The sequence below is a fragment of the Lagopus leucura genome, unplaced genomic scaffold, assembly GCF_019238085.1.
Source record: "Lagopus leucura isolate 7727_CA_CO unplaced genomic scaffold, USGS_WTPT01 Super-Scaffold_100022, whole genome shotgun sequence".
NCBI lineage: Eukaryota > Metazoa > Chordata > Aves > Galliformes > Phasianidae > Lagopus > Lagopus leucura.
The window spans coordinates 1855479-1883061 of record NW_024962275.1 but is presented as its reverse complement, the minus strand read 5'-3'; the positions used below and the strand labels follow the sequence as shown (position 1 = coordinate 1883061).

Below are 27583 nucleotides of genomic sequence, written 5' to 3'. Positions count from 1 at the left end.
TCAGGTTTAAAATGGGGCTGTCATTTATGAACGCAGTTCAATCTGTTCTTCACTCCAGAGTCTTTGCTCTGACCTTTTCCGTATCTGAAATACTCTAGGCTGTGCGCTGTGTTCATTAGTTTAACTTTCGGGAGGGAGCAGCAGGTGTGGGCTGTGGATAAGGGCTGCGTGCAGCCTTGGCTCCGTGCTTATCCACGTACCCCTGGCTGGCTGCGGCAGCAATTTAATTTAGGACAGTGCCAGGATTTTTACTTGTTAGGAGTTTTTCACATTTTGTAAGTTTGAATAACCATTTGTACATCAGGTCTGGAAGGAGCTACCCCTGGCATTGCGTGAAGTACATGGTGATGATAGTGGTGCTTATAAAGATGAGCTGGGGAAGCAATGCAGTGCATCCATCCCAGCCCTGCAAAGGGACCCTGCACAGGGAGACAGGGACAGCACGAGGGGCCTGGCCAGGATACAGGGAGCTGTGGGGCTGGGAGCTGTGGGGCTGCAGGGGCTGTCCCAGCCTCTGGGGAGAAACAGCTCAGCCTTGGTGGAGTGACAAATGCAGGGAGAGCAATAAGAACTGGGAGATGATCTCTAAAGATATCTGTCCTTCTTCCTGTGAGTCTGAGACAGACGGGGACTGCAGGCAGGACCTGTTGGCTTTGTGGTGTGAAGGCTGTTCCTGAGGTCAGGTTCTGTCAGGTGTGACTGTGCAGCTCTGCAGGCAGGTGTGTCTTCCTGCTGGGGGGTTTGGGATGCTTTCAGGTTGGCTGTGGCTGTGTGTAGAGGTGAGGTGCAACTGTGTCCATGTCAGAGACTGGAGCCTGCTGTGCAGAGCACCCAGCTGGTGACACCCCGGCTGCGCAGGGGGCTCGGAGCCACTAGCAGTGCCAGTAGCTGGGAGCACCACTGCCAGGCACTGCCCTCAGCCCTTCCTGCTGCCATCCACATCCCCATTGCAGCAGGGAATGCACAGCTGCTGTGTGTGCAGGGCAAAGCCATTCTGTGCCTTCCAAGGGCTGCTGTCCCAGCAGGTGCTGCAGCTCTGAGAGCCCCAGAAAAATCACCACCTTCAACCATGTGAATCTCTCATTCCATCTGAAAAGCAGGTTCCCATGAGAAGGATGTGTTGTATATCCCTAAAAGACACTAGCATCTATCTGGCTGCAGGGCAGGCAGCAAATTGGAGGAATTAGTTTGACATCATGGTGCCACCTCTGGATGAAACATACACAATCAGAACAAACTTCAAAATTCTTTGAGCTTTTTTTTTTTTTTTTTAAAGAACATTTTCCTAACTTGTTAGAAAATTTTCATTTTTAACAGTATCATTCAGTCTCCAGAGTCAGTTAGAAGCTATTAAACTGAGGCCGTTATATTATGCCAGCGTTGTTAGAGGGACACATGCAAACAAAGTGCTGTTTGGATGCTAAGATGTATTTGCGTGTCGGGCTCAGAGCCGTGCACTGTTGGCACTTCTTCTGTAGTTTGGATTTGAAATTCAAAACCTGAGTCCTGCAGACACTTCTTGGCTCCCATTGCTGGGAGCATTAAGTGGTGTCTCTGAAGCACAACTAATAGCGCAGGGTGATACTGGATGTTTGTGGGAATGGGACTTCACTAAAAGATTTATAAAAACCTGCAGCTAATAGCAGTGTTACTTTGTAGTGAAACCTCCAGGAAGGATGATGGTGCCTCAGTGAATGTGGGGTTCTGCTGATTAGCGTTACATTCCTAAGGAAAGGCCAGTGCTTGTTCAGGAGAGCAGAAGGGTGAAGCAAATTATGAGCAGAGAGACAAGTTGGCCGGCCTGGACGCTCCGTCTGGCTGCTGTGAAATACAGAGTACCAGGCAGCATTGCTCAGAGGTTTGATATTCCTTCCGTGTTCTATTGGGTACGGAGCCTGACTGTGCAGAAGTGCTTGACATCAGTTGTGCTGTCTCTGGCCATCAAGCATATTTTAATAAAGAAGGTGAAGAAACCTTTTAATAACCTATAAGTTCACTTTTCTTGGTGTTTGGTCATTGGCAGGGCCTGGGTGATGTGGGCTGTTCAGCCTCACGTGAGCTTTGTGCTGTCCTGAAGCAGCCCTGAGCAAACAGCCGCACTCCAGGCAGGGCTGTGGGAGCACCGCTGTGCTGGTGAATGCGGGGCATCCCTAGAGCAGATTTAGTGGCATTGCAGCGAAATCTGTACACATCTGTACACTGCATCTGTGGTGTGATGGTGCCATAAGCTATAGAATGTGGACTGAAAAGTTTTCAGCAGAAGCCCGTAGTGACAGTGATCCTCAGCTCCAGCAGCCTGGAGACAGTGGCCAGCTGTGCAGCTACAGTGCGTGGTGCTCAGCTATGCCACAACCCGGGCAGGCTGGAACATTCCCCAAACAGCGCTTTTTAGAACCTCCACAGCCTCTTGACTTTAACTTTTTCTAAGCTTCTTTTTTTTTTTTTTTTTTTTACTTTTTTGATTTAAAATTTGGAATAAATTTGGATAATCACCGACCCTTCCATTTCCTGCTCTTCAAGGTCATTAGGGAATCTGGCTGAAAGAAGCGTGGCCATAAAGCACCGGCTTCACGGCTAATAAAAGTGAGAGCTATCTGGGTTTAATGGCTGCAGGAGGTGAGCACGGCGGGAGGCTGTGAGAGCCCCATGGCCTTAAAGCACAGGGCCAGGAAGGCAGCACCGTGATACCTGTGAGCCTTAAAGCCCAGGAGAATGGAGAGGGTGGGAATGAGTGGCCTTCATGGCAGACCCACAGCCCCGGGGGCTGTCAGCCAAAACCGCGCAGTCGGTGGGCAGCAGTCAGTGTTTGTGTCACACAGAGATGCAGCTGTGCACAGACAGACCGACCAACAGACCAACCGGGTGGGATGTCAGGAATGGAAACGTGGGGTATTCACTGAGCAGAGCTTGTGCTGCCCAGCAGCGCTGCTCCCAGCACATCTGGCTCCTGCTAAAGGCCAGAGACGCGTGATTTGCGCTCGCTGCTTCCTTCCAGACTGTCTTAATAACGTGTCCAAATGTGCAAAAGGAAATACTCCAGAGCTGGGCTGCAGCGAGGACCTGGGTTCTTTTTTCCTGCTGCCTTTGCTCTCCACCCACTGCGTGTGTGAGGCGCGTTCCAAAGTTCAGGTTCTGCATTTTTATGCCTTGCCAGAGAGATAAAGTGCTCAGTAAAACTGTAACTTGACCTTACGCTTTGCCGCAGCGACGGAGATGTCGTGCTGAAGGGAAAGAGGGCAGCGCCTCAGGGGGCTGCTGGCTGGGGATGGGGTGACAGCCCAAAAGCTGTGCTCAAGGGCTGCGGCTGAGCGCTGCAGAGCAGGAGCCAGGTTGGCACATCCTGAATTTTTGCTCCGCTGCACAAAGGACCCCTGTGCTGCTGCTGCAGATTTGAGAGCGAAACGATTGACTGAAGCCGCTCGTTATTATTTTTGGCTACTCCAGCCATGTATCAAAAACCCGACGCTGGGTTGATGCTGGTGCCCTACTTTATAGAAGCCTTGAAAAGCAGATCGAGGACAGCGAGCTTGTCTTTGTGCCTGGCATCTGCCAGCAAAGGGTGAGCGAGCTTCAAACTGCTGCCGGGGAGAGAGGGGGGCGGCAACACGCGCTGCTCCACGTGCTCGGTGCGGAGCTCTGCCTGCGGGACCGGGCTGAGGCTGCGGGGTGGGAGGCGATGCCCGTCCCGGTGTCCCGTGGGCACGGTGGGGAAGCGGCCCAACCCGCAAGGGAGAGAAGGACCCCGCTGGCATTAGGTGGTAGAAGAGCTCTGCGTTATTCGCGTCCAACATGATTGCTGCCCTTCCTTCGAGCTTTTGGGACCCCGCAGCCCCAGCTCTGCCCGCTTTTGGCTCCTGGGGCGGTGCCTGCCCGGCCCCGGGCCCCGCTGCACCCACACCGCTCCGGGGAAGCACTCCGGCATCTTTTTAACGCGGGACCCTTCCCCCTGCCGTCCTTCTCGCCCCGATGGCGACCGGCGGCGGCTGCCAGGTGCACGAGCCGGAGGATTGATGGTTTGCTGCAGACGTGGACGGTAGCCTTTGAAAAGTGGAAAAGGAAGCAGCCATAAATAACAGCCAGGGGACGGTGCCATGTGGTGGTTTTTCATTTACTCGATAGCCTCGCTTCGTTCTGATGAGTAATGGAGGCACCTGAATACGAATACGACAGGACGGCAGCGGCAGCCCGGCTGCGGGCGGGGTGAGGACGGGGCGGCCAGGAGAGGAGCATGCGGCGCAGCCCGGCCTCTGCTCGGGCCGCGGGGCGGCCGCACTTCACCCCCCCGGGGGCGGCGGGGGCAGAGAGCCCCGCGCGGTCCGCCCGAGCCTCGGCCGCAGCCCGCAGGTGGGAGCGGGAGCCCGCGGGCCATGGCTCGCGCCGGGTGCTGCTGCAAACGCTCCTGCGTGCTGTGGATCGCGTTGCTGCGGAGGTCAGTGCCCGCCTCGGCGTTCCGACCGGGGAAAGGAACGTGCGGGCAGGGCGAACCGGGCGGCGCTGCGTCCTCCGGCCCGGTGCCCGTCCTTCGCTGGGGACAGCGGGGGGGGGCGGCCGGGGAAGGAGCGCAGCGGTGCGGGCTTTGCACAGATCAAGGCTCGCGGAGCCGCCGAGGTTCCCCCCAAGCAAACCGGCGCTCCGGGAGGGCTGCGGTGAGCGGAGCCGTGGGGCGGGAGCCGTGGGGCAGGGCCCGCTGCGCGCGGAGGGGCGGGAGGGCAGCGCGGGGCGGGGCGGCCGTACTCGAGCCCGAGCTCATCCCCAGCGGCCGTTCGGGCAGGGCCGGCTCAACCCGGGCTCCGGCGGAGCGCTCCCGGGGCCAGCGGGGGCGGTGGGCCCGGGGCGCTCTGCCCAGCTACAGCGCAGCCAATCCGGCGACCCGGCAGCGGCGCGGCTGCCGAGCGGGGCGGGGCGGCGACCGGAGCGGGGAGCGCGGCATGGGGCGGCCGGAGCGGGGCGGCGCGGCGGAGCCGGGCCCGGAGGGTGAGCAGCGCGGCGGGAGCGGCTGTGCGTGAATACGCGGGCGTGTGCGGGTGTGTGTACGCGTGTGCGGCGCGGCTCCGAGCCGTGCCGCCTTGGGCACGGCCGCGGGGGTCGCGGTGTCCGTCGGCCCCGAGACCGCCCCGAGCGGAGCCGCCCCTTCCCGGCCGGCCGTTGGGCACCGCGCGGGGCAGCGCTCGGGGACGCCGGAGGCCGCTGCGGCTGCGAGCGGGGGGCCGAGCCGCGCTGTGCCCGCAGCCTGCAGCCCGATCCCAGCCCGCGCCTCTGTGCCGAGCGGTTATTTTTAGCAGCGCTCCGTCCGTGAGTCTGTGTGTTAAGAATTTGTTTTTATCATTATTTATTAAAACATGGTCGCTGCCTTAGGCAACGGGCCGCGGCTGCAGACGGGGATCGCGGCTACGCTTTGCTCGCGGTTAATCCGAAGGGAAAGATCCCGCTTTGCTTTTCTCCTTCTCGTTCGGATTCCGCCTCTCGTGTCACCCCGAGCGCAGCTGTGCCGGTCAGAAATCGGCGCCCCAAACTCCTCCCAGCTGCGGAGAGCTGCGGTGCCGTTGGGGGCGGTTGGGTCGGGCCCGGCGGGGCGTTGCTCGGCTGCACCCAGTGCCATCGCACCGCGGGCTCGGGGCTCCGAACGGCGCCTCCGGTTTGTGTCCGTTGTGTGCAGCTACAGTGCCGTTAACGGATGCTGGTGTAGGCTAATGTGGTGAGAAGTGGTCGTGTTTTGTATAGAAGTGTTGACTGCTCCTAAAGAAGGGAAATGATGGTGTCAGTCTGCTCTTGGAAGGAGGGAGAAGTTGCTTTTCTAACGTTTTTGCTTATTGAAACTCAGGTGGTTGTTTGGAGCCCAGTGTATTTCTTGCTGTTGGGCCTTTTTGCTGCTTGTGCAGCTTATGTCCTGCTGCACGTTGCACACTCAGCCTTGTCTCAGCCCCGTGCTGCACTGCTGAGCCACCGCAGGGCTGTGCCCAGGTGTGTGTCACAGGTGGAACATCCTTCAGCTGGCAAAAAGAAATATGAAATCTGATCAGAGCTGCCGAAATCCTCCCAAGTGTGATTAATCCTGCTGCCAGCTGAAACTGAGAGCAGTCTGAAAACAGGGGCAGGCCTTAATAAGTTTAATTACATGTCCATTGCGTGGCTCAGTAAAGGTGTTGTGTTCCGTGCGGCAGTGTGACGCAGTGAGCTGCCCTGGGAGCCCAAAGGCTGCAGCACCTCCTGCGCTCTGTGAAAGATCAGTTTGGCCAAACACAGCAGCGCTGCCCTGGCAGGATGTGTGCAGAGTGCATGCGGGGACCTCAGCCACATGCTCAGGAAAAAGCTGCGTTCGCTGCTCCTCTGGGAGCGTGTGAGTTCCGCTGTGCTGTGCTCTCAGTTATTCCCATAACATCGCTTCAATATTTATTTGTCGAATGGAAGCAACGTGCTCTGTGGGGTGAGGCATTAGGGAAGGAATGGCTGAGAACTGCGGCAGCGGCCGGGAGGTCAGTGGGAGGCAGCTCTGTGTCACATCCGTCCCCAGGGGATGGGACGTGGCCCTGTGCCGGGCAGTCAGCAGCACAGGGCCATTTCTGCAGCAGAGCCCAGTGGGGCTGGGACGTCTCTTGGTCTGCTGGTGCTCCCGCAGTGGAATGGAAGGAGGCTGAAAAAAAGCTCTTAGTTTTTTTTCCACATTTGGATTTGCGTTTTGTCTGCTCCCAGCTGACTTCTGTGCTCAGTTCCATCTTTCAAATGTATCGGGAGCATTTCCATCACAAACCACAGAAGTCAGCAGCTGTGTGGTTTCAGGCAGGTGAGGTCCTGAAAAAAAAAACTGCTGGGGTTGCCCCTCAGAGGGCTTGTCTTCACAAGAGAGCAATTCTGGAAGCAGGCTGTATAAGTTGACCACACAACTCCAGGGTAACTTGGTGTAGACAGGCTCTATGTTTCCTTCCCTGTGCCCTCAGCCGCATGTATGTCTGCTCCTGAGGGAATGTGAAGTCCATTGCGACCCAGGGCCGATCCTGTCCCCACTGCCACGCTGCAGCCTCGCAGTGTCACAGGGAGGGGGAAGCTGCTGCTCCCAGCTGGTGTGAATGCAGAGCTCTGGCTGGGGTTGGGCTGCTGTCAGCCCCACAACACCTGGCACCCGGCTTCTGGTGGCTCACGAGGGAAGCGGTGGGGTGGGAGTGCATCTTTCTGCCCGGTAATGTTTTATGACTTTTATTATTTAGAACAGCAATCCTCTCTCATTGCTCTTAGGCAGTAAACCTCTCCCTTTAATAACCAGAGCCTGGCTGTCTCTGTGTAGGGCTCTCAGGTCAGTGCCACTAGCAGTAATGTTATTTCTCTTTAGAACTAATGTGGTGCTTTATGAGATTTTTTTTTCCCCTCCTTCATTTCAACTGAGCTTTAGGTACATAGAAAGGGATTACAATAAGGCCCGTGGCAAAAGAACTGCATGCGCTGCTTGGAAGAAGGGATCCCGCTGTGAGTTGTCTTTGGGCAGCTGTCTGTTCCCACCGTATTAAAACAAAGGTGCAAGGACTGGATCTGATCAGCTCATGTAAGCTGGGATGCTGTTTTATTGTTATTTCTGCACTTGTTGCTGCAGGAGGGGCTGTGGGTGCAGCTCTGCGACCACAGGGAGCCACGTCCTGCCTGGCCCTGTGTGAAGCCAAGGGGTCCCGTGGTAGGCAGTGCATCTCCCCGAGCCAGGAACAACCTGCAGCCTGCAGTGGGACGTGTGGGAGCTGGGACAGAGGCAGCAAGCATCTTCCAGGGAGTGGCTCGTGCCGCTGATGCCCTGTTCCTCACTAACAGTCATGGGAAATGTTTTCTCCTCTGGGTCAGAGTGTGAAGGACGCAGTGTCCTTCCCTGCACTCGCTTCCTGCTATGCTCCCCAGGGCCCGGCCATTGCAGTGACACCAGGCCTGGGGATGCTGGCAGTGCTGGCGCTGCCCCTGGGAGCCTCTGGCAGAGAGACCTCAGCCTTCATCTGGAATCTCAAGCAAGAGCCTCTAATGGCTGGTGCCTGCTAGTTTGAGGATACCCGGAGGCGTATGCGGAGTATGGAGGGATAGAAATAAATGTTTATTGAATATGGTGAGAACATAATGTGTCCCAAGAAGCTCCTGTGTGGTGTTTCTTCGTGCTGCACATCTGCACTCCCAACCGTGGCCTTGCAGCTGCAGTAATTTTGGATGAAAAACACCCTTGGTTTGTTTTAATCTCAACAAAAAAATCTGTGCCAGCATGAAGCAGTCAGGCTCGGTGCGTTACAGCATGCAGTTCCTCAGCTGTAGGTTTGGGTTACCAATATTTTTATATGCCCAGACGAGTGCAGTCCCAGCTCAGTTGCTTAGCTCTTCTAATTTCATCTGTAAATTACAGAATGAAGCCTTCCTGTGGATGCCCAGTGCTGAGCTTATTGGGGCTGAGCTGTCTGTTCTGGGGCTGCTAGGTGTTAGCATGGTGCTCAGCACCCGGGGGGAACCTGATCCATCTGCCCATCCTAGAGCTCATCTACAGTACTGCTCAGAGGAAGCCGATATGGATCCTTTTCTGTGAAAATAGTGTAAAATTGCCACAAAGTACTGGGAATGACTGTGCTCTGTTCTTAAAGATCAATTTATTCACTATAGAGATACGGAGTGAATGGGCCGCTTAGAGAATTGCTGATGGGATGGAGAGGCTTTTGCTTCTGAGCCACTGTTTGTGATTCCATATGGGTCTGTATTAACCCAGGGCTTTTAACATTTGAGGGCTGTTGGTTGTTCCCTGAGCAGAGATGCCAGTGTGGCCATGCGGGTCTCTGCAGACCCCTTAGCAGGTGCCGCCATGCTGGTCCTGGCCATCAGCCCTGCAGGATCTCCTCCATCCATGCCATCATGCAGCCTGGGTGGGATGACCCCGCTGCAGGCTGGTCCTTATCACCCCGGGTCTGACCGTGGCCTGAATCTTAATGCCAAATCTTCCAGTGCTGTTTATCTTAGACTTGACTTTGGCTGTTCTTAAGATTGCGCTTGGCATGTGAGTCACTGGAAGCCATGAATTTTGCATGCACTATTGACATTTCTGTGTTTTGGTCAGCTTTGTTCTGGAGACTGACAAAACTCAATGCTCACAGGCAAAGCAATCTGATGGAGAATATTAGGAGCACTGTGCTGAGAATATCTCAAGTTGCCTTTATTTCTGTCCTTCCGTGCCTTTGAATAGAGCAGCATGCTCTTTCTGGACAGACAGACCTACACATGGTCTCTTTGGAAGACTCAGAGTACTTGCCAGAGGTTTGAAAGGTCAGAGTTTGCTGAGATCAGAGCTTTTGTGAGCTGCCATACATGGGAACATTTTATGTGGTGCAGACTACAGAGAAAGCAACTGCTCCCTCTGCTCTCTTTATTTTTCCCTTGCCACTTTGTGGCTGTCTTGTGTTTTCCCTGGGAGTATCTAGCTATCTTTCTTTTTGTTTGGGGGGGCGCCCCCCCCCCCCGAGCAGTCTGATTTTGCTGTAAGAGTTACAGTACCATTGATTGTATTGGCTGCCTCTGAAAATGGTGTGCTGCTTGCTGTCTGTGGGCTCCCTGCTGCTAAATGCTGCCAGTGGGACTCCGGAGCATTTAGATCAATCGATAGGGCTATCATGGCTTTATTTTCCACACTCTCCCATCCTGGGGTCGTGTGTGACAGTAGGATGGAGCACACGAGTCCTCAGATTGTTGGTTACAGAGTGAGAATCTGCACACTGACCGCATCTGTGGTACAGCTGTATGCATGTCTGGAGGGGGGGAAGGGTGCCTGTGCACAGGGGGATGCTATTCTGGGCCATCTCTTATCTCACAGCAAAACATTCATAGGAATATTCCGCAGTTGTTGTTAACAGATAGGCTTCACCATTTCTCTGGGCAGGAAAGCATCCACTGATACGGTTGCATTTTTCCTCCAGATCCCATCTAATGCCGAGGCTGAAAGAATCGCGCTCCCACGAGTCTCTGCTCAGTCCCAGTAGTGCTGTTGAGGCTTTGGATCTCAGCATGGAGGAAGAAGTGGTCATCAAGCCGGTCCACAGCAGCATCCTGGGACAAGACTACTGCTTTGAGGTAAGGAGCACATCATCTCTGTGCTGTGTAACAAAGCTGGCTGGAGAGCCGGGCGTTGGATCGTGCCGTGGGCTTTTGCTGTTACAGAGCATTTCTGCTCTGAATCGTTATGCAGAGACGATTCCATGGGCAGAAAATTACTTCATCTTTCCAAGGGGGAGCATATCCACAAATCAGAGCAGGTCTTTGCAGTGTAACCATTGTCACAGCAGGGTATGCTCGTGACACGGGTGCTGGACTGCTTAGCATTGTGTATTAGCAGAGCATAAACGTGTAGTTCGTGTTCATGCAGATATCAGAAGGTGTTCTTCTCAATTCCAAGCTTACAAAACGTTATTTGTGGTCACAAAGACTGCTTTTGTCAGTGGAAGTGTTGAGGACTTTGTCCAGAAAACTCAAACTTCTCTTGTTTGTGTAAATAAAAACTGTATTTTAGGGTATTTTTTACATGGCTTATGCATTTTGTTACGGCTCATGGCTAGGTCTGCGCTAGCAGGAGGCGATGAAACATGTACAAACAAGCCTGTTGTTAGGTAACACAGTGCCATACCTTTTGGGAATGGTTTGTCATGCATCATGGGTGGAAAAGTATTATTGCTTATGGCAGTGCCTGAACACAGAATTAGGAAATGTTTTTTTTGCAGTGTTAAGATGGTCAATGTGTTGAAGAGAAGGTAACCTGGTTGTACTTGAACATCGAGGAGTAGATGAAACAGGGCAGTGCTGTGCTGTAGGGGCTGGTGGGGATGCTGACACTCCTAGAATGGGCAGAGATGCACAAAGACAGGCATGCCAGCATCCAGGAGTCAGACAGGACAGGGGAAGGTTCCTCTGGAACTAGCACAGTTTGAAATAAATGAATTCAAATATCATCTTAAAATGTAAGCAGGTAATGCTGAAACAGTCTTAAAAATAAATAAATTAAAAAATAGCCCCAAACATGAACTGTGAATTGAGGGAGTGGGTTGAGATATAAATTCTCTGGTGCTGTTCATTCTCTGTAGAATTGAGCAAGTGTGGCAGGTCAGGAGAAAACAGTTTTGCAAATTATATGGCCTCCATTATATTCCACTCAAGAAAGATAAAATGAAGCTAGATGGAAAATAGATGTGACATCCATAATATAAGAGTTGTTTATCAATTCTGTTCAGCACACAAGAGCAGAGGAAGGGATATGAACAGTACTTGAAGAAAGTTGACTGAGAGGGAAATGACACAAGTCATGCACTTGTAAGGAGGAAGAAAATTCCTTTTTTAAGCGAGTTGGATAAAGGAGAGTCATACAGAAAAGAGAACACATTAATTGCTATTCTGCGGATCCTGCAGAGGAAGGGAAGAATGCTGGGAAACAAAAGGGACGTTGATTTGTACCTGATGGTTACTCATCAGCAGGCTCCAGAGGGAAGGCTTGGGTGAGAGCAAAATGGCATGTTGTGTTGATGCCTTGGTCGTGCATCTCCAAGGGGGCTCCTTCAAACATTGCGCAGGTCGGATGTGAAATGAGTTTGCAGATCTTTCTGGGTGCACACTGGGTGGTGGGCAGGCACAGTGGTGTAGGGCTGAGTACCGTGTGCTGCATTACGTGGTTCTCTGAGCCAGGAGTGGTGGAATTGCACGAGTGTTTTCCCCTCCTCAGTGCCTGAAGGTTGCCTTGGGTTGTTTTGCTTTAAGGTCTGTGAAACTTGCTTTTTTACTGACTTGCTGAGTGCTTGGAAGTCAGTATTTTCTTGTTTTCCCCATTGACTGCTTTTTAAATTGATTCAACATCATCATCTTTCTCCTTATAAGACCTTCCAGTCAGCAAAACCATCCGGTGCCCCCGCGGAGGCTGCGTGTGCTAAATATACAGCGGGCAGCTCAGCCTGCTGAGGGACTCTGCCAGTCCAGTCTCCCAGGGCCTATTCCTGGCTCTGCTGGTTGGGATCCTGGTGACCTGGAGCAGGAGCAGCAGTCAGGATGGAAGGGTTCTGTTCCTGTGTTAGCAAACCAAAGTCCTGTGTCTGTGGGGAGAAAGAAAAGACTGCTGCAGGGCTTTAAAACCGAGCAACTTCATCCTGGCCTCTCCTTGAGCAGAGGGGATGTAGGGGGGAGGTTTAGCACTGCTGGGGAAGCGGTCACCATTGCTCGATGGCCTTCCAGCCCCTGCCCGGCCATGGTGGCTCTGCTGGCCTGGTGTGTCCTCCTGCAGGTGGCTGTGCTGCTTACTGCCAGTGTGAGCCTTACCCTGGAAAGTCATCTGAATGCTTCAGGTGAAACAGATGTTGTGTGAAATGGAACTTGGTTGTCATCCTCTGGTGCTGCACCACCAAGGCCCCTTGTAGTACACTTTGAGTAGCCTCGGAGCATACAGTCCTGGAGACATTTTAAAAATGGCAGGATTTTATCTGACTTTAGGGGTCACCTACTCGTGAGTTTTATTAACAGATTCTCTCCTTACCTTTGTAGTATTCTAGCATATTTGCAATCTTGTGGAGATGAGAATACTCTCTTTATCAAGATAATATCTCATGAAGATCACTAATCCATATGATGCTCGGGTCAGAGCTCAGAACCAAAAATGTTTTTTCCCGCTCTGGGGTCCAGAAGGTGCTCTTCTGAAAGCAAGGAATGGGTGACTGCTGTTGGGAGTTTCAGGCTGAGTCTGGAGGAATGGCGAGTGGTTGCAGTTTGTCTTCAGTTCATTTAAGGATTTTCACTCTCTCGGTTGTGAAACGTGGTGGTTTAAAGCATCACATGCACAGGGCCCATTATCTTGTGTTTTCTGGTGTGGAAGAGGAGAAGTAATTGGAATTTGCTTCTGTGATTATTTCTGTGACATACAGAGTTGCCCTGTCTTTCTGCTGGCCTTAGGGGGCTGTTGCTTCATGCTTGGGTAAAGCTGTTTACTTAAATTTAAAAAATAAATAAATAAAAACAAATCCCTCTCACCTTTCCTAACCCCCCCCTCTCCCCCAAATCGCAGTCTGCAGTGTGCTGGTCAAGACATAATCCTGTTCCTTTCCCTGTAGGTGACGACTTCATCAGGAAGTAAGTGCTTCTCGTGTCGTTCTGCAGCAGAGCGAGATAAATGGATGGAAAACCTGCGGCGTGCCGTGCACCCAAATAAGGTAGTGGCTATGAGGAATTGCCTCTGTTATAGTTCAGTTCCTCGTTATTACATTTTATAGCCCAGTGCATAGTAGCAGCAGGGGAGGTATTGTCATTTCAGTGAGTAAGTGTAATTGTGGGTCAGCCTTTTTCCATATTGCTTTCTTCCACAATTATATTTACAGGAAAGTGCCAATTATTTCTTCCTTCTTTTCTCAGCACGTGCAGCTTCAGCTTTTGCTGAGACATGATCAGCTCTTGAGAGTCTTCAGTCTTGTTCTGTTACTAATGGTACTTGCCACTGAAGTAGGACTTCCCTCAAAGTGCTGGGGCAGATGGCCAGTAGCTGCCAGCAGAAACAGGGAATAGTATGAAGAGTTCACACGTCACATTTTCTGACTCTGGCAATTCTTGTGTTGTCAACTTCAGTGATGGAGATATTCAGGTGGCACATCACAGTGAGCTCTTTGAGGCAATAGTGGAACATAGCTTTCACTTTTACAGGCAGTTGTGTGTTTTTATGACCCACTAAGACTAAATACGTCCTAAAATAAATTCTACAGCTGCATCTCCCTCTCTCTGCACTGGAGTTAGCTAACAAAGATTGATCAAGGCTCATCAGCTGCAGGATTTCACAGCTGATGAGCTCCATCAACAAGTCATTTTCTGCTGATCAGAGAAGACACAAATGATGGGATCCTGTAAATTCGTTCCTTGCATCAGAGGCACATAACTGCATTACAGGTTAGCTCTGGGCCTGGCAGGCTGCTAGCAGAGCCACAGCCCTCAATGTCCGAGCTTATTGTTCCTCATTCAGCAGAAGAGATTTCCTTCATCAGAATGGGAGCAGCAGAGGGAAAGGTGGGCTTCTGCCCCTCGCAGTGTGTCCTGCACGTGGAGTTCAGTGCTCAGTGCCTTTCTGAGCACAGCGGCCTGGCAGTGATGGCCTGAAGGAGCTGTGAGGTTTGGAAGGTCACACTGTGAGAAAAGCCTGAGGAATGTGAGGGAGGGTGAGGCACTCGGTGTGTCTTTGAGATGCAGTGTTCAGTGGAAACTCATTTGGAAGGGTGCCCTCATCTTGAAACATGCCGCTAGCTGATGGCTAACTTTCCATCTTTGTTTGAGTTTGTAGACAATAAACTCTCAGTGTCAGAGTTGATATTTCTGTCAGGAATCCAGTGCTTTTGTATGGTTGCTGTGTGTACTTCCTGAACCTACAGTACAGTACAGTACCCCATTGAGGGCTCACAGCAGAGATGTTCCTGCCCAGACTGCAAACCCAAGCAGAATAAGCCTTGGTTGCAATTTCACGAGGGGTATCCAAACCAGGTTTCTGCAGAGCCCATAAGTCAGTGCTGCAAATGCCCCTTGGTGTTCTTCCAGCATGAGGTCAGCATTGCCAAGAGCTGTGTAAGGTCTACATTATCCTTTGTTACATGCTATCTAAGTGATTCCAGGCCAAATTTCTGTTTCTGAATTGTAATGATTCTGCTGCATATGACTCACTCTGTCCCGTAATTCCTCTCCATCTCTTAGCTGGATGCTCTGGACTTCTGCCTTAAAATACTGAGGTTTTGCAAGTGCTTCTTCCATGTCAGAGGTAGCTGTGTTCCAGCCATGGATGGGATGATCCCTAGGTGTGCATTGGGGTCCCTTTGTTGTTGCACTGTTACACTCAAAAATAAATAAAAATGTATTGCAATGCTGCTGCAAAGTGGTTGTACGGATCAGGAAGGTAATAGTGTGATACCTGTGACATTGGTGTTGCTTTGCAAAGGCCATTAGTCATTGGTTGGGTTCGTTCAGGTTTCTTTTGAGGTCCTTTTGGTAGTGAATTGGATTTGGCCCATTTGTGATGCGGAGGGGTTTTATCTTCCTTGTTGCTTATATTAATTGGCACCAGCAGATGTGGAGAGCACGGTGATATTTGGAAAATTAACATAAGTAGCATTATTATGCAAATTCCTGAGAGCCAGTATTTCCTTAAAATAAAATGTAATTAAGCCTCTGCTCATTTAGCACATCTGAAATAATTAACACCTATCTCCAGTTTTGTTATGCATGGCTTTGTTTTTCTTCTTGACCTTTTTTTGCTGCAACTTTTTTTCTAGGACAACAGCAGAAGAGTGGAGAATATGTTAAAGTTATGGATTATCGAAGCCAAGGACCTGCCAGCTAAGAAAAAGTACTTGTGTGAATTATGCCTGGATGATGTTCTTTATGCACGAACTACCTGTAAATTGAAAACTGATAATGTCTTCTGGGGGGAGCACTTTGAATTTAATAACCTCCCATCGCTCAAAAACATTACGGTGCACTTATACAAAGAGACTGACAAGAAGAAGAAGAAGGACAAGACCAATTTCATCGGACAAGTGAACATCCCTGTCAGCTCCGTCACGGGCCGGCAGTTCGTGGAGAAGTGGTACCCTGTGGTCAGCCCCAACCCTGGGAAGGGCAAATCCCCGGGGCCCATGATCCGCATTAAGTCACGCTACCAGAGCATGAGCATTCTTCCCATGGAGATGTACAAAGAATTTGCCGAGTACATCACTAACAACTACATGGTGCTGTGCTCAGTGCTGGAGCCTTCGCTGAGTGTGAAGAACAAAGAGGAGATGGCGTCTGCGCTGGTGCACATCCTGCAGAGCACAGGCAAGGCCAAGGTAAGAGCCTTTGGCACCTGTTGGCTGCCAGGGGAGAGGACAGGAGCAGTCACTTGGGTTGGGTTGTTGGAAGTCACCGCTTCAGCTGGTCTCAGCCATCATTAATATAGTGTGATTTTGCTTTTTCTTGCAAGCAAGTTGGTAGCGTGTGCACTGCTAATTGCTTAATTAGTAAGGAGATCAGTAGGACCCCAAGATACCAACCTAAGTCATTTTTCTCTGCTTCCGGAGGCTTAGGGACCAGACTCTTATTCTGTGAACAGGCACAAATGTAACAGAAAGGAAGAAGGCGCTTCTCAGGAATGAAGTGTGAGCAGTGCTGGCTTAAGCTATGCTGCCGGCATGTGCTGGGTGTTCCTGTGGGATCCCAGAAGGTTTCCCTGCTGTACAGCACTGCAGCACCAAACGTGAGTGCATACAAGGGGGTGCCATGAGAATTGCAAAGTAAAGTGCACCTCCAGGCACTCAGGTCTCAAGTCCTTGGGGCCTGTCCTGTTGCTTTCAGAAGAGATGTGATGAGGCAGCAGTGCGGGAGGGCCTGGGGCACTCCTGGGGCAGGATTCACTGGGGAGTTGATGCTGGCCAGCTTGTGAGTGGTAGAAATGCAGTGTGTGACCGTCCTTTGTGGCTGGGAATCCTGGGTCTGGGGAAGAAGCAAGTGAGGAAGAAGAGGGAGCAGGATTTACTGCTAGTAGAGGTCCTGGGAGCAAAGGCAGAGGAGCAGAGCTGGAAACCCCCTTACTCTGGAGGGCAGTGCTGAGCCCTGAGTTTCACAGAGCATGGAGTTGTTGTGGTGTGTTCTTGCTGCATGTCCACAAGCCAGCACAGCCAAGTCAGAGCATCAACAGTTTTCTTTGTTAGCGTCTCCCTGAGCTCTGCAGCAGGTCTCCAGGAAGAGCAACATTTCCAGAGCTTTAGCAGAGCGGAGGAAATGCAAGCTGCTCACCTGAGGGGAACTGTGAGGCTCAGTCTTCCTCTGCAGCGTCTGCTGTTGCCTGGGATCATGACAGGGTTCATGGATTAGATTTAATTACCATCTGTTGTACAGAGAAGTGGCTTGGCCTCCTAGATAAGTTTAAGGCTGGAGAAGCTCTCTGAGAGGATTGTGAGGTCCTGCTGCTGTAGAGGGAATGAAAATAGCAGCCCTAAGCCTTCCTGACCCTGGGATGGGGCTGCAGGGCATGCAGTGAGGGAAGCAGCCCCACTCCATGGAGACGGGAGCAGCTCGGGGCATGTGTGATCCTGTTCTTGTAATGCCAGGAGAGCACCCCAGGTGTCCCCTCCCTTGCTCCTTTGGGAGGGCTTTGCTATGCTTTGTGGGCCTGGCCCTGCCTTCTGCTCATACTGCTAGCCAAGCTGCCCTTCACTGCAGCTCTGGTGGCACTGATGCTACAGAGCTCTGGCTGAGATAAAATCACCCAGAAGAACTCTGAGCGTGGCTGGCACAGCTCTGGTGCAAAAGGCATCGAGTGTCACCTCGACGTCGGGCACTGTGAGCCGTGTGCATGCGTATCTAAGAGCTGTTGTCACTGCTGCTGCTTTTTCCTTCTCTCTCCAGTGCTGGAGAGGCTCAGGAGAGAGCAGGGATGTTTCAGGCTCGTGTCTGTCCTAGTGCTCGAGATCCCAGAGGCTCTGCACGGGGGACGCTGCAAACAGTAAACAGACGTGATGTATTGCCCCCTAAAATGGAGCTGCTGCTTTCTCTGCCTGTCATCTGCCATCAGCATTAGCACAGGGTTGAGAGAGCTGTCAAAGCAACAGGAGTTACTGGAGCATGGGAACCGGGTGATGGCTCCTTCGTGGAGGAGTTGGACAAGCAGAGAAAAGGAAAAGCTGGCGACAAGGGGAAAAAAAAGTAGATGAATGGGAGAGGAGAGCACCCACCCACCCTGTGTGTGTGACATGGCCACATGCCCAGCGTGGAGCCCCATCCAGAGCAGATGGGCTGTGCTGGTATCGTGGTGCTCCTGTCCCTGAGCAGACTTCAGCCCCGCCTGGGTTTCTGCTGTGCCTGTGTTGGGCTCTGTGGGGCCGTGGGGAAGAGAGCTCTCTGAGCTGAAGAGCACAGATGTGGTGATGGGCAGTTGCTAATTCATTTCACTGATAAAGGGCTTTCTGTAGTTCTTGGCTGTTGTAGGTGACACTAACGCAGCAATTACAGCTGGAGTGAGAAACAAGTGTCCGGCACGTTATCTATGGAGATGTGTTAGCAGCTGGCTGCCTTTGCGGTGTTCAGGTGCTGTTTTTCCTGTAGCTGTGCACTGTAGGTGCAGTGCAGTCCCTTGCTGAGGCACAGCGGTCCCCCAGGCTGGCAGAGCAGCCATGCATGGCAGTGCCTGCTGCCCCAGCAGCCCTGCGGACAGAGCAGCCCTGCACAGCCCCCGGTTCCTGTCAGTGCCTGCTGTGCTGCAGCCAGGAGCCTTTACTGGGGCTGGTCAGAGCTGTAGGCAGGCACGGTGTTGGCAGCAGGGGGGCAAGGGCTGCAACTGCATCTTCTCCCTTAAATAACTGCATCAGCCTGAGCTTCCTTTCTTTATCACAGTAGATTAAAAGATGGGAAATGAAAGCATAGAGTCCTCCCCGGAGTCAGAGGCCGTGCTTCCTTTGATCTCTGCTTGGGAAAGGGAAAAGCTTCACCCCCGCAGAGCTGCATGAGGGCTCGGAGTGCATCAGGGTATGGCTGGAAAGCCCAGAGCAGCTGCCAAGGTGGGGAGAAGGGAAGAGCGTTCTGATACAGGTGGCAGTGCAGGCAGGCTGGCTGAGGGCTGCCTGGTCCAGAGGAGGCACTGCCCTGCATCCTCCATGTGTTGGGTACTGCCATCCTCCCGTCATCACAGGCACCGGTGTTACCTATAAGGGTGTGGCGAGATGCCTGACTATTTTGATGTGTTTTTCAGCCCACAGACAAAACACACAACGTGGTAATTAAAAATGCTGGGTGTGCTGAGCCCTGCCATTAGCCCAGGCTGATGTGGGCTGTGTGATGTGGTTACAGAGAGGCAGGCTGCATCCTTCCCAGAGGGAGAAGGGCTGGGGCTCTCAGCACCTGCAGAATGCTTCCCTCGCTTAGGTCTGTTTAAGGGCTCTCTCACAGCTTTTGCAGCTCAGTTAATAATCATAAATATATAAAAAAAAACTTCCTTGTCCAAATGGTTGGTAGATGAAATCCAGCATCAGACAAAGCTCTAACTAACCAGCTGCTCACTTGAAATAAATATTTATTATGGTGTGAATGGAGTGAAGAATAAACATGTGTCCCTATTTGTTTATGCCGCAAGGATTTGCTTTCCATAAGCAGATGCATTCGCTCCTCCACGTGAGGCTGCTGCAGTCTCCCTGCCTCCTGCCCAGCCTGCGTGTGGGGCTGCCTGATGGGGAGCAGTGCTTGTGTGTCTCAGCCTGGGGAGCCAGGCTGCTGCACACCTGCAGCCATAGGTGATGCTGGCATCATTCCCTTGCAAGGAGTTTCCCCCATAATGCTTTAGACAGCAGCCATAATCAAGCTAATAAAGCTTTTATTCAGTGTTATGCGCACGCCTGCTCCCCTTTGCCCTCCCCCCAGGCACAGCAGTCAGGCAGGTCAGGAGGCTGGAAGGGGAGTGCAGTGTGGGAGCACGAGTGTGCTGTGCAGCAGGGCTGTGCTGCTGCCAGCTCAGGGAGGTGGTGCTTGCTCTGCTCTCACGCTGATGGCGTGTCCTGCAGTTGGGTTTCCTTATTGCTGTGAGAACATCATGGCCATAGCTGCCTGTGTGTTAACCCTTGTGGTGCCGTTTCCCCTCCATTTCCCAAGGAAAATGAGTAACAGCAGAAGTGCTGGAGCACGAGCTCCTGTGCTGAGCAGAAGGAGCACCACTGGTGTTTTCCAGGATGGCTCCTTGCAGACCGTGTGTCAGCGAAGGGTTGAGGCCAGGCTGTGATGTGCAGCTCCACGCCTCCTGCCTGACCTCCTCCCAGGGCTTCCTTCTTCACTGCTGCATAAAAGCCCTGCTGGACTCTGGGCTACTTTCTGAAATGAGCACTAATCTCATTACCTCTATCAATTCAATCCTCTTAAGGTGAAGGCAATCCTATTAACGAGCCTTGCTATGTGGAGAACCCCCAGACCTCGCCACCAATCCACCGTTGGGCGCTGAGTAGCAGAGCAGCTCGCTCAGCACCGACAGCCCCTCTCTGCTCTCCCATGCCTGTCCTTGCAGGACTGGTGCTGCAGGACCTTTCCTGGCACCCTGAGCTTCTCTGCAGGGTTCCTGATGCTGCCCCTGTGGTGCTGTCAGACCCGGACAGGTGTGGGGTTGCAGGCAGGGCCTGGACTGGGTGGTGACAAAGCTGGCTGCCTTCTGCAGCTCTGTCTTGTGAAGGAGCTGCTTCTCCTGGCTTTTGTGTGCTTGAGTGATGCAATTAGCCCAATTGCTTGGCCCTATTGGCACCACAGTGTAGGATTGTTTCTTGAGCAGGTGTCAATTTCACACTCAGTGGATTTCACTTTGCAAGGAGCCTTTCCCCTTCAAGGCCCTCTCCTGAGCAGCCCCTGTTCCCAGCTGCTGTTTCCCTGCCCCAGGCTCACCTTCAGCTGTGTCAATGCGGGGCTGCTGGGGCCGTGCAGGAGCAGCCTTGCAGCAGCTCATGCTGCAGTAGCTCCTACTTGGAGGAGTGCTGGAAACCAGTGCTGTCTTGCTCTGTCACGCTCTTAATTTGTTTATTTATGAGTTGTTCCTCCTTATCAGCATACGTGTGGTGACTGAGGTTGCACAGGTTCAGCAATGTCCAATTGGGACAAATATCCTTACAATAATCGCAGGAGCGAGCCTGAAGAGCACTGCCACAGCCCTTAATTTTTACTGTAGGCCTTTCCCTTCCCCTCTCAACTCTGATGTAATGAAATAAAGCATCTAATTTTCTTCCGTTGCCAGGGGCCCTAACTAAAAACAACCCCCCACTGATCTCTGCTGCTCACAAACAGGGAGTTTATTGGCTTTAGTTATTGCATTTTATTTGGAGACTTGTATGTGGGTGAGTGAAGCCCCCAGAAGGATCCAACAAGTATTTGCATTCCATTTGTGTCTTCCGAGTGTTGGCTGCTGGCGTTCTTGAGGCAGTGATGGCAGATGTGTGATCTGGAGCTGATGTGGCTCCTCGGTGCGGACGGCTGAGCCACAATCAGTGCTCCTTCCTGGAGTGCCTGGCTCTGCAGCATGGCTCAGGGCTGGCTGGCTTGGCTCCGTGTCACCAGGGAGCTGCCGGGCTGCTGAGAAGCCCTGCCTTGTGGCACGGCTTGTCTGCTGATGGTGGCAGGGCTGTCCCAGCACACCGTGCTCCAGCCGTGGCTGCTGTGCTGTAATGGAGCTCCTTGGCTGCCGGCAGTTTTCCTGGCTGCTCCCAGGGCAGCAGGGCTGTTCTCTCACCTGCTGAGCTGCTGCTGGTGCTCCGTATGGGACAGTGACTGCCACAGACGTTTTGAAGGGATATTTCCTGGCTTTGTCTCGAGTCACGTATGACTCATTTTTAATTCTAGTGAATTCTGCCTGTTAGCTCAAATCATCAAAATTCGCATGCTGCTGGCTGGAACCTGCTGCCCGGGTCTCTGCAGCTCTGGCAGGCAGCTGGGTTCTGTGTGGGAGCTGGCACTGTGTCCCCATGTCCTGCCACAGCTCTGCAGCCCTGCGCTCAGGGGGAGGCAGCACGGGTCCTCAGCTGACTGGAGGAGGAGAAAGCAAACCTGGTCGAGGAGGAGCAGTAAAACTCAGTGCTCCTGAGATAATTAGTATGTTGGGAAAGTGACAGGAAAGAGAATCAAGCAAAGCCAAGGTCAGCGGCTGCTAATTAAGAATCAGCACCTTGTGTCAGCTGGAGCTGTGGCTTGGAATTGAAACGCATCCTGGGAGAGAACCAGGGAGATAAAGGTGATGGAGGTACCCAGATAGCGGCTAGAGGGATTTGAGCAGGAGTTTAAAGTTTCATTTGGGCTTGGCTGATAAAAGGGGCAAAATGGCAGAAAATCGTGGAGGGATTCGTGCCTCTGCCTGCAGCCTGGGTTTGGCTTCACCTGGGGCAGCAGCGCAGTAATGAAGGGCTGTGTAGGTGCTGTGGTTTGGCCTTGGAATGGACCAGCAGTGCGTCCCAGCGTGAGCCTGAGGATTCCAGGTCACACCTGGGGTTCAGCAGAGGTTGGAAGGTGAGCAGAACATGCCGCCATGCGTTGGGGTGGAGCTGCTTTCTGAACCTGGTTAGACTTGCAGTGTGCAGGAGCTGCAGCTTTACACAGCACCTCCAGGAGTGCCTGCTGCCTGTGCCCAGAAATGAGCTATGTACATCTTGTGTGCTCCTGCTGCGTGAAGGAGAATTTCTCATTGAAAGGTTATTCCTGAGCAAGTTGTTTGGTGTTAGAGTAACGTGGTTTGGAAAAGGTGCTCTTGGCTACAGAAGTGAAGCTGTAGGTCAGCATTCCTGCCTCCTGCACAGGGACTTGGTTTCCACGCAGGATAAGGGGTGCTGGCAGCCCGGCCTGCTGTGCATCCAGGTGAGCAGCATAGGTGGGAGGATTTTCTCATGAGCAGTGTAGAGAATGGGAGCTGAATGTGTGTTAGCATTAAAACCTGCGTGGCATTTCTCCTGCATTAGTGCTAGCTACAGCACACTAAACATTACACCACACAGTGGATTTTCAGGAGAATGCACTGGGAGTTACGTGACACTCTGATCACTGATGCTGTTGCTGAGGGAGACGTAGAGCTCGGTCTCAGATGCTGGCTTTCTATTGGTGTTTGCAATTCAGGAGCTCAGAGCCGTGCACAGGGCAGCTGTCAGTGTGCACACTGCTTTGCTCACCCCTTCCATCGCTGTGCAGCACAGAGGATTATGAAATTGTGTGGTATTTGGTTCTGTGCAAGTCAGCCCAGCAAAGCGCCCGCAATGCGTGCTGTAACAGTGCTGTTTATTTTCATGGGTACTGGGAAATAGGACGTTGGGTAACCCTGGTGCATATTGCAGGCCTGATTCTCGGCCATTAACTGTGGGGCACAGCTCACGACACCCAGGTTATGTCCCCAATTTGCAGCCACTGCAGTTTGGTAGGAACACAGCCGCGTTGAACAGTGGGAAAAGTACTTCATCCACAAAACACGAGGCCAAGATGGGACCCATCAGAAAGCTGAAACTGATGGAGGGGTAAATGTGGTGCAGGCCTGGAGTGGATCGCTTTGGGGGTGCAGATGCTGTCACTGTGCAGAGTCTGATTTCTGCTCTTATCTCTGTAGGGAGCAGGAGCAGCACTGTGTGCACAGGGACACTGCGGCGCTCCGCTCCCCGTGTGCTGGGAGAGCTGCACGGGGCGTGTTGTACCTGGTGACCCACCATGGGCTTTGCTTTCCAGGATTTCTTGACTGACCTGATGATGTCTGAAGTTGATCGCTGTGGTGAGAATGAGCATCTCATTTTCAGGGAGAACACACTGGCCACCAAAGCAATCGAGGAATACCTGAAGTTGGTGGGACAGAAATACTTGCAAGATGCCTTAGGTACGTACCAAGGGTCGGCTGCTCTGCGCAGTGCTGAGTGCAGGCCGAGCCCTGACGGCCCTCGAGGTGGTGGTGTTCCCCCAGCAGGTGACCTCCAGCAGTTCTGGAGAAGCCTGAAGGCCGCATGCTGCCTGCCTGAGGTGCAGCCCGCAGCAGGGCAGCACAGCCCCAGGTGAAGGTGGGCGCTCAGCTGGCGCTTCGTCTGCTTCCACAGGAAACAGCAAAATGGTATTTGCAGGCACGGCCTGCCAAGCCTTCTGTGTTAGCAGTGGCAGTGTCACGGAGGCTGACTGAATCCTTCCCTGATTGCACACCCCCGGCCGGAGATGCTCCCCCCGGTTATTTGCAGCGCTTGTGAGTCAGATGAAATCTCCCAAATTACAGTGATGAGAGCTGCCTCCCTCACAGCACCGGGAACCCTCCTGGTAGTTTTTGAAAGGGCTGGCTATGCTCGTGGCTCCAAAGATATTTCTCCTGATGCAAGTGAAAATAATTAGAGGTTCCGCTGTTGGGCAGGTCAGGAAGGAAGAGCAGCGCTGCTGCATGCAGGCGGCACAGCGTGGGCTGGGGGCTGCTCTGTGCGAGCAAAGGCAGTGGGGTTTGGGCACATCCTTGCAGAGGGGCGAGCAACATTTCTGCAGAGCTGAGTCTTTCAGCATGTTAGCTTCCTGCTAGTGAATTTGTGTAATTCTAGCAAGGACCACAAAAGCATAAATACTTCATGAAGATAATAATGTACTGATGAAGTTGAGGAAGGGGAGCAAATGCAGTCAGACTAGCAGGGAGCCCACCAGAAGAGGAGAAGAAATGTTCGTTATTCCTGTCTTGTAATCCGTTCTGGTTGAGGTCTGTAAGTAGTTTACCTCAAAAAATTTCTGAAAAACCAGGTGATTAATCAAGGCAGCAACTTTTGTAATGGTCCCCTGTCAAGACTGATGCTGCTGCCTGATGCAGGAGCAGCCTGCAGTTCCTGCATGGTGTTCAGGCATGGGTTCTGCATGGACCTTTTATCAGGGAAATGATTAATCTGTATGTCAGAGGGAGCTCAGTGCAGTGTGGTGCTTTCCTTCAAACCACGAGGCACAAGCTGGTAATAGGGCCGGATCATAACAGCAGGCATTGCTGGCAGGCAGGCAGAGAGGCTCTGCAGCTCCCAGCAGAGCTGAAAATACACCAGATGGGCCCTCTGGTACTTAATATCTGTTTGAGCTGAGGAAAGGGAAGAGTGCAGATGAGAGGGAGCAGAAAGCACAAAGGTGGGAAAATCCCAGACAGGTCAAGAATTGGGAGATGACCAACAGGAGTGAGGGGGGAACCAAAGCACCGAGCACAGCCAGTCCTGTAGTGCCACATGAAGCCCAGGATCCCCTGGCTGCAGGGCCTGGCACTGCCTCTGGGTCCTGCTGCAGCCCCACTGTGCCACCCCCCTGCCATGGGACCAGGGACACGCAGCTGGACCTGCAGCACCAGGACTGCCCACAGCCTGGTTTGGTTTGAGCCTGGGGCACCTCTGGTTAGGGGCGGGCAGGCAGGAATGCAAGGAAGCTCACAGAAATGCTGTAATTCGATTTGGTGTGATGTTCAGCTCAAAATAAACCAAGTAAATTGTTTCTTTCCTTTAATTATCCATTTCTTCTGTGAATCACACTGGCTTGTCAGCACCAGGGGACTGTAGCAGGCGCAGCCCACGGCAGCAGGACATCATACAGATGATGACAGAACCTGCCACATGCTTCCTGGAGATAGCCCTGGGGAGTGTGGCTGCGATGGGGCGGCTGGGGGTTCGGGGCAGGCAGGGGGAAGAGATCTTCTGACAGAGCAGCTCCAGGGCAGCACCTGGGGGTAAGCAGGTTGGCACTGCCAGCTGGGGGCAGGGAATGGTCCTGCTCTCCAGGGTCCAGCCTGCGTGACAGCACTGGGGCTTGCTTGAAGGCGGCATCTCCAAAACCCATCACTGTCTATTTTACAGGGGAATTTATCAAGGCTCTCTATGAATCAGATGAAAACTGCGAGGTGGATCCCAGTAAGTGTTCATCCTCAGACCTCCCTGAACATCAGAGCAACCTGAAGATGTGCTGCGAGCTGGCCTTCTGCAAAATCATCAACTCCTACTGGTCAGTACCCTGCGGGCATCACTCCCCTCCACGAACTGCCATAGAGGAGCAGTATGGTGTCGGGCTCTGGCCATGTCTGCCTGGCACGGCCTTGCCAACCCAAAGGGTAGCTGGGGGGCTTCTGTGTGAGACTGTCAGGGGGACTGGGCTGAGCAGGGGTGGCACAGGCAGTGGTAGGTGCACCTGCAAAGATGTGCAGTGCCTTGTTGAGCTCCTGTGTGCCTGGCATGGGAATGGGAGGACTGCTGTGCACAGAAGAAGACTCTTTCAAGGACAGATTTTCTGCTGAGCTTGTTTAGTTTGGGGATGCAGTTCCACACTGCCTTCAGGGCCGAGTGCCCATCGCATTTCAGCAGGTGGTGAAGGGTCACTGCAGCACAGACTCAGGACAGGGTGGTAGAGCCAAAGAATAAGAGCTGCCTTTACCAGTGTGACCAGTTCAGAGAGGGACTTGATACCAACCATGTATAAAAGCCTGGAATAAATATCAGGAATGCTTGTCCTGAGTCTCCCACCCATGTCACAAACCTGTATGTGCCAGGTGGGTCAGTATGGACTGCCTGATTCCCCAGAGCAACCACTGAAGTTTTGAACCCTTCTGCAGTAGGCAGGGTCTGTGGCACTCCTGGTGCAGCAGGGAAGCTGCAGCAGCACGGGGAGCTTTAGTAGAGGCAGAAGACTCCTGTTGCAGTGTTCTGGAGCAAGGACACTGCTGTTAGTGCTCTGTTGCTGTTTGGCTTAGCATCCTGCATTCCTCAGGGTTAACCCGTCCATGTCCTGGCCCTCAGGGACAGCTGGCCTGAATATGCAAACCTGACTGGAGTGAGGCAGCGGTGTGCTGCGGTGTCTGGTGGTGCTGGTTTGTGCCCCTCAGCGCTGGGGACTGCAGGGACCAGCAGCCCATGAGACTGCTGCAGATGGTGCCTGGGAGGGGGAGAAATGTGCTGGTGACCCTCTTTACTTAGAGGAACAAAAATAGTTTCTTTGTGTGTCTTGTTAGCAGACCCACAGGTTTTCGTCCTGGCTGAATAGAACAAACATGTTTATCCTACTGCAGCGTTAGCAGTCTTCCTGGTTAAAGATCTGAGATTAGTTGTTATTGATGTACTTTGTAGCAATGCTGTTGTTGCCAAACATCAACCAAGGATTGTCTTGGAGGAAGGAAGTCTTTGGTAGTCAGAACTCCTCATTTTCTTCCCAATCCCAGCTGTTGTGTTAAGGTCTGAAAACTCACTGTACGTAATCCCCCTAGATACTGAGTGTGTTGTCTTGCAAGCCCAGAAGGAAGGGAATTGCTTTTCCTGATGTTGCTCAGGGAGAGAACGAGCAGCAAGAGTCTTGTTCACACTTCCTGCATCCACCACAAATAGGCAGAAGGGCACAGTTCTGTGCAGGTAGTGCATACCTTAACTGAGCCAGTTAATGACTCTGACTCACGAATTGTGCTTACCTGCTCTCCCAAGAGGAGTTCACTGCTTTTAGTCACCGGCGGATAATAATTTTTCAAATTAATGCCTTCCTAAAAATACCCAAAGCAGCACTAAAAGGTTGGCCTAAAAATAGGTCTGAAAAGTGATGTAGGGAAAGCCGGGAATGTGTGGAAGGTTGGTTCCTTCAGTCCCACTGCTCCGACGAGGGCTGGAGCAGCTGAGCTGCAGCTCTGGGCGATCCCCTCCTGCTCCTTTGTGCTCAGCAGTTCTTGGGGATTAATTGGGCTGATATCGAGAATTCAGAGTTGGCCAAGGGATCTTGACAGCTAACGGTCTTGCTTTAAATAGAGTGCCAGGAGTGTGTGTGCTCATCTGCCAGAGAGTCAGAGAGAGGGAAGAGGTTTACAATAACCGAAAATTGTTATAATTATGACATAATTTGGACATCTGGAAAGTTTCGGCGTAAGCAGAATTTCAGCATGTGGAAGCTCGTTACTGGAAACTTGGGTAATGAATTACGGGCCCGTTTGTCACATAAAGCCAGCTAACTGAATTCCATACGCCATTACACAATTAAACTTTTATGATCTCGCAGCCCGTGACAGTGAGCAGTGCTTAGGGCTGCATGCTGCCGGTGCATGCGTTTCCAAGGGCTTACTTTCCAGTAACTGTACAACCTGTCCTGATCACTCAAGCCTTAAATT

General features: G+C 52.4%; 1 protein-coding gene across 7 annotated transcripts in view; it reads left to right on the top strand.

Annotated features, from left to right (window-relative positions):
- Positions 1-27583, top strand: part of LOC122184078 (DAB2 interacting protein) — a 125303-nt gene that overhangs the window by 78361 nt on the left and 19359 nt on the right. For 4 of the 7 annotated variants that reach the window (XM_042878617.1, XM_042878618.1, XM_042878616.1 and 1 more), the window contains 5 exons: positions 9915-10068; positions 13077-13175; positions 15267-15821; positions 23191-23335; positions 25305-25449. In XM_042878617.1, coding sequence (XP_042734551.1) covers positions 9915-10068; positions 13077-13175; positions 15267-15821; positions 23191-23335; positions 25305-25449 — 1098 coding nt within the window. Of the gene's footprint in view, positions 1-3282; positions 3560-4625; positions 4647-4941; positions 4975-9914; positions 10069-13076; positions 13176-15266; positions 15822-23190; positions 23336-25304; positions 25450-27583 lie in introns of those variants that run through there. The other 3 variants (XM_042878620.1, XM_042878623.1, XM_042878621.1) reach the window with 3 other exon arrangements.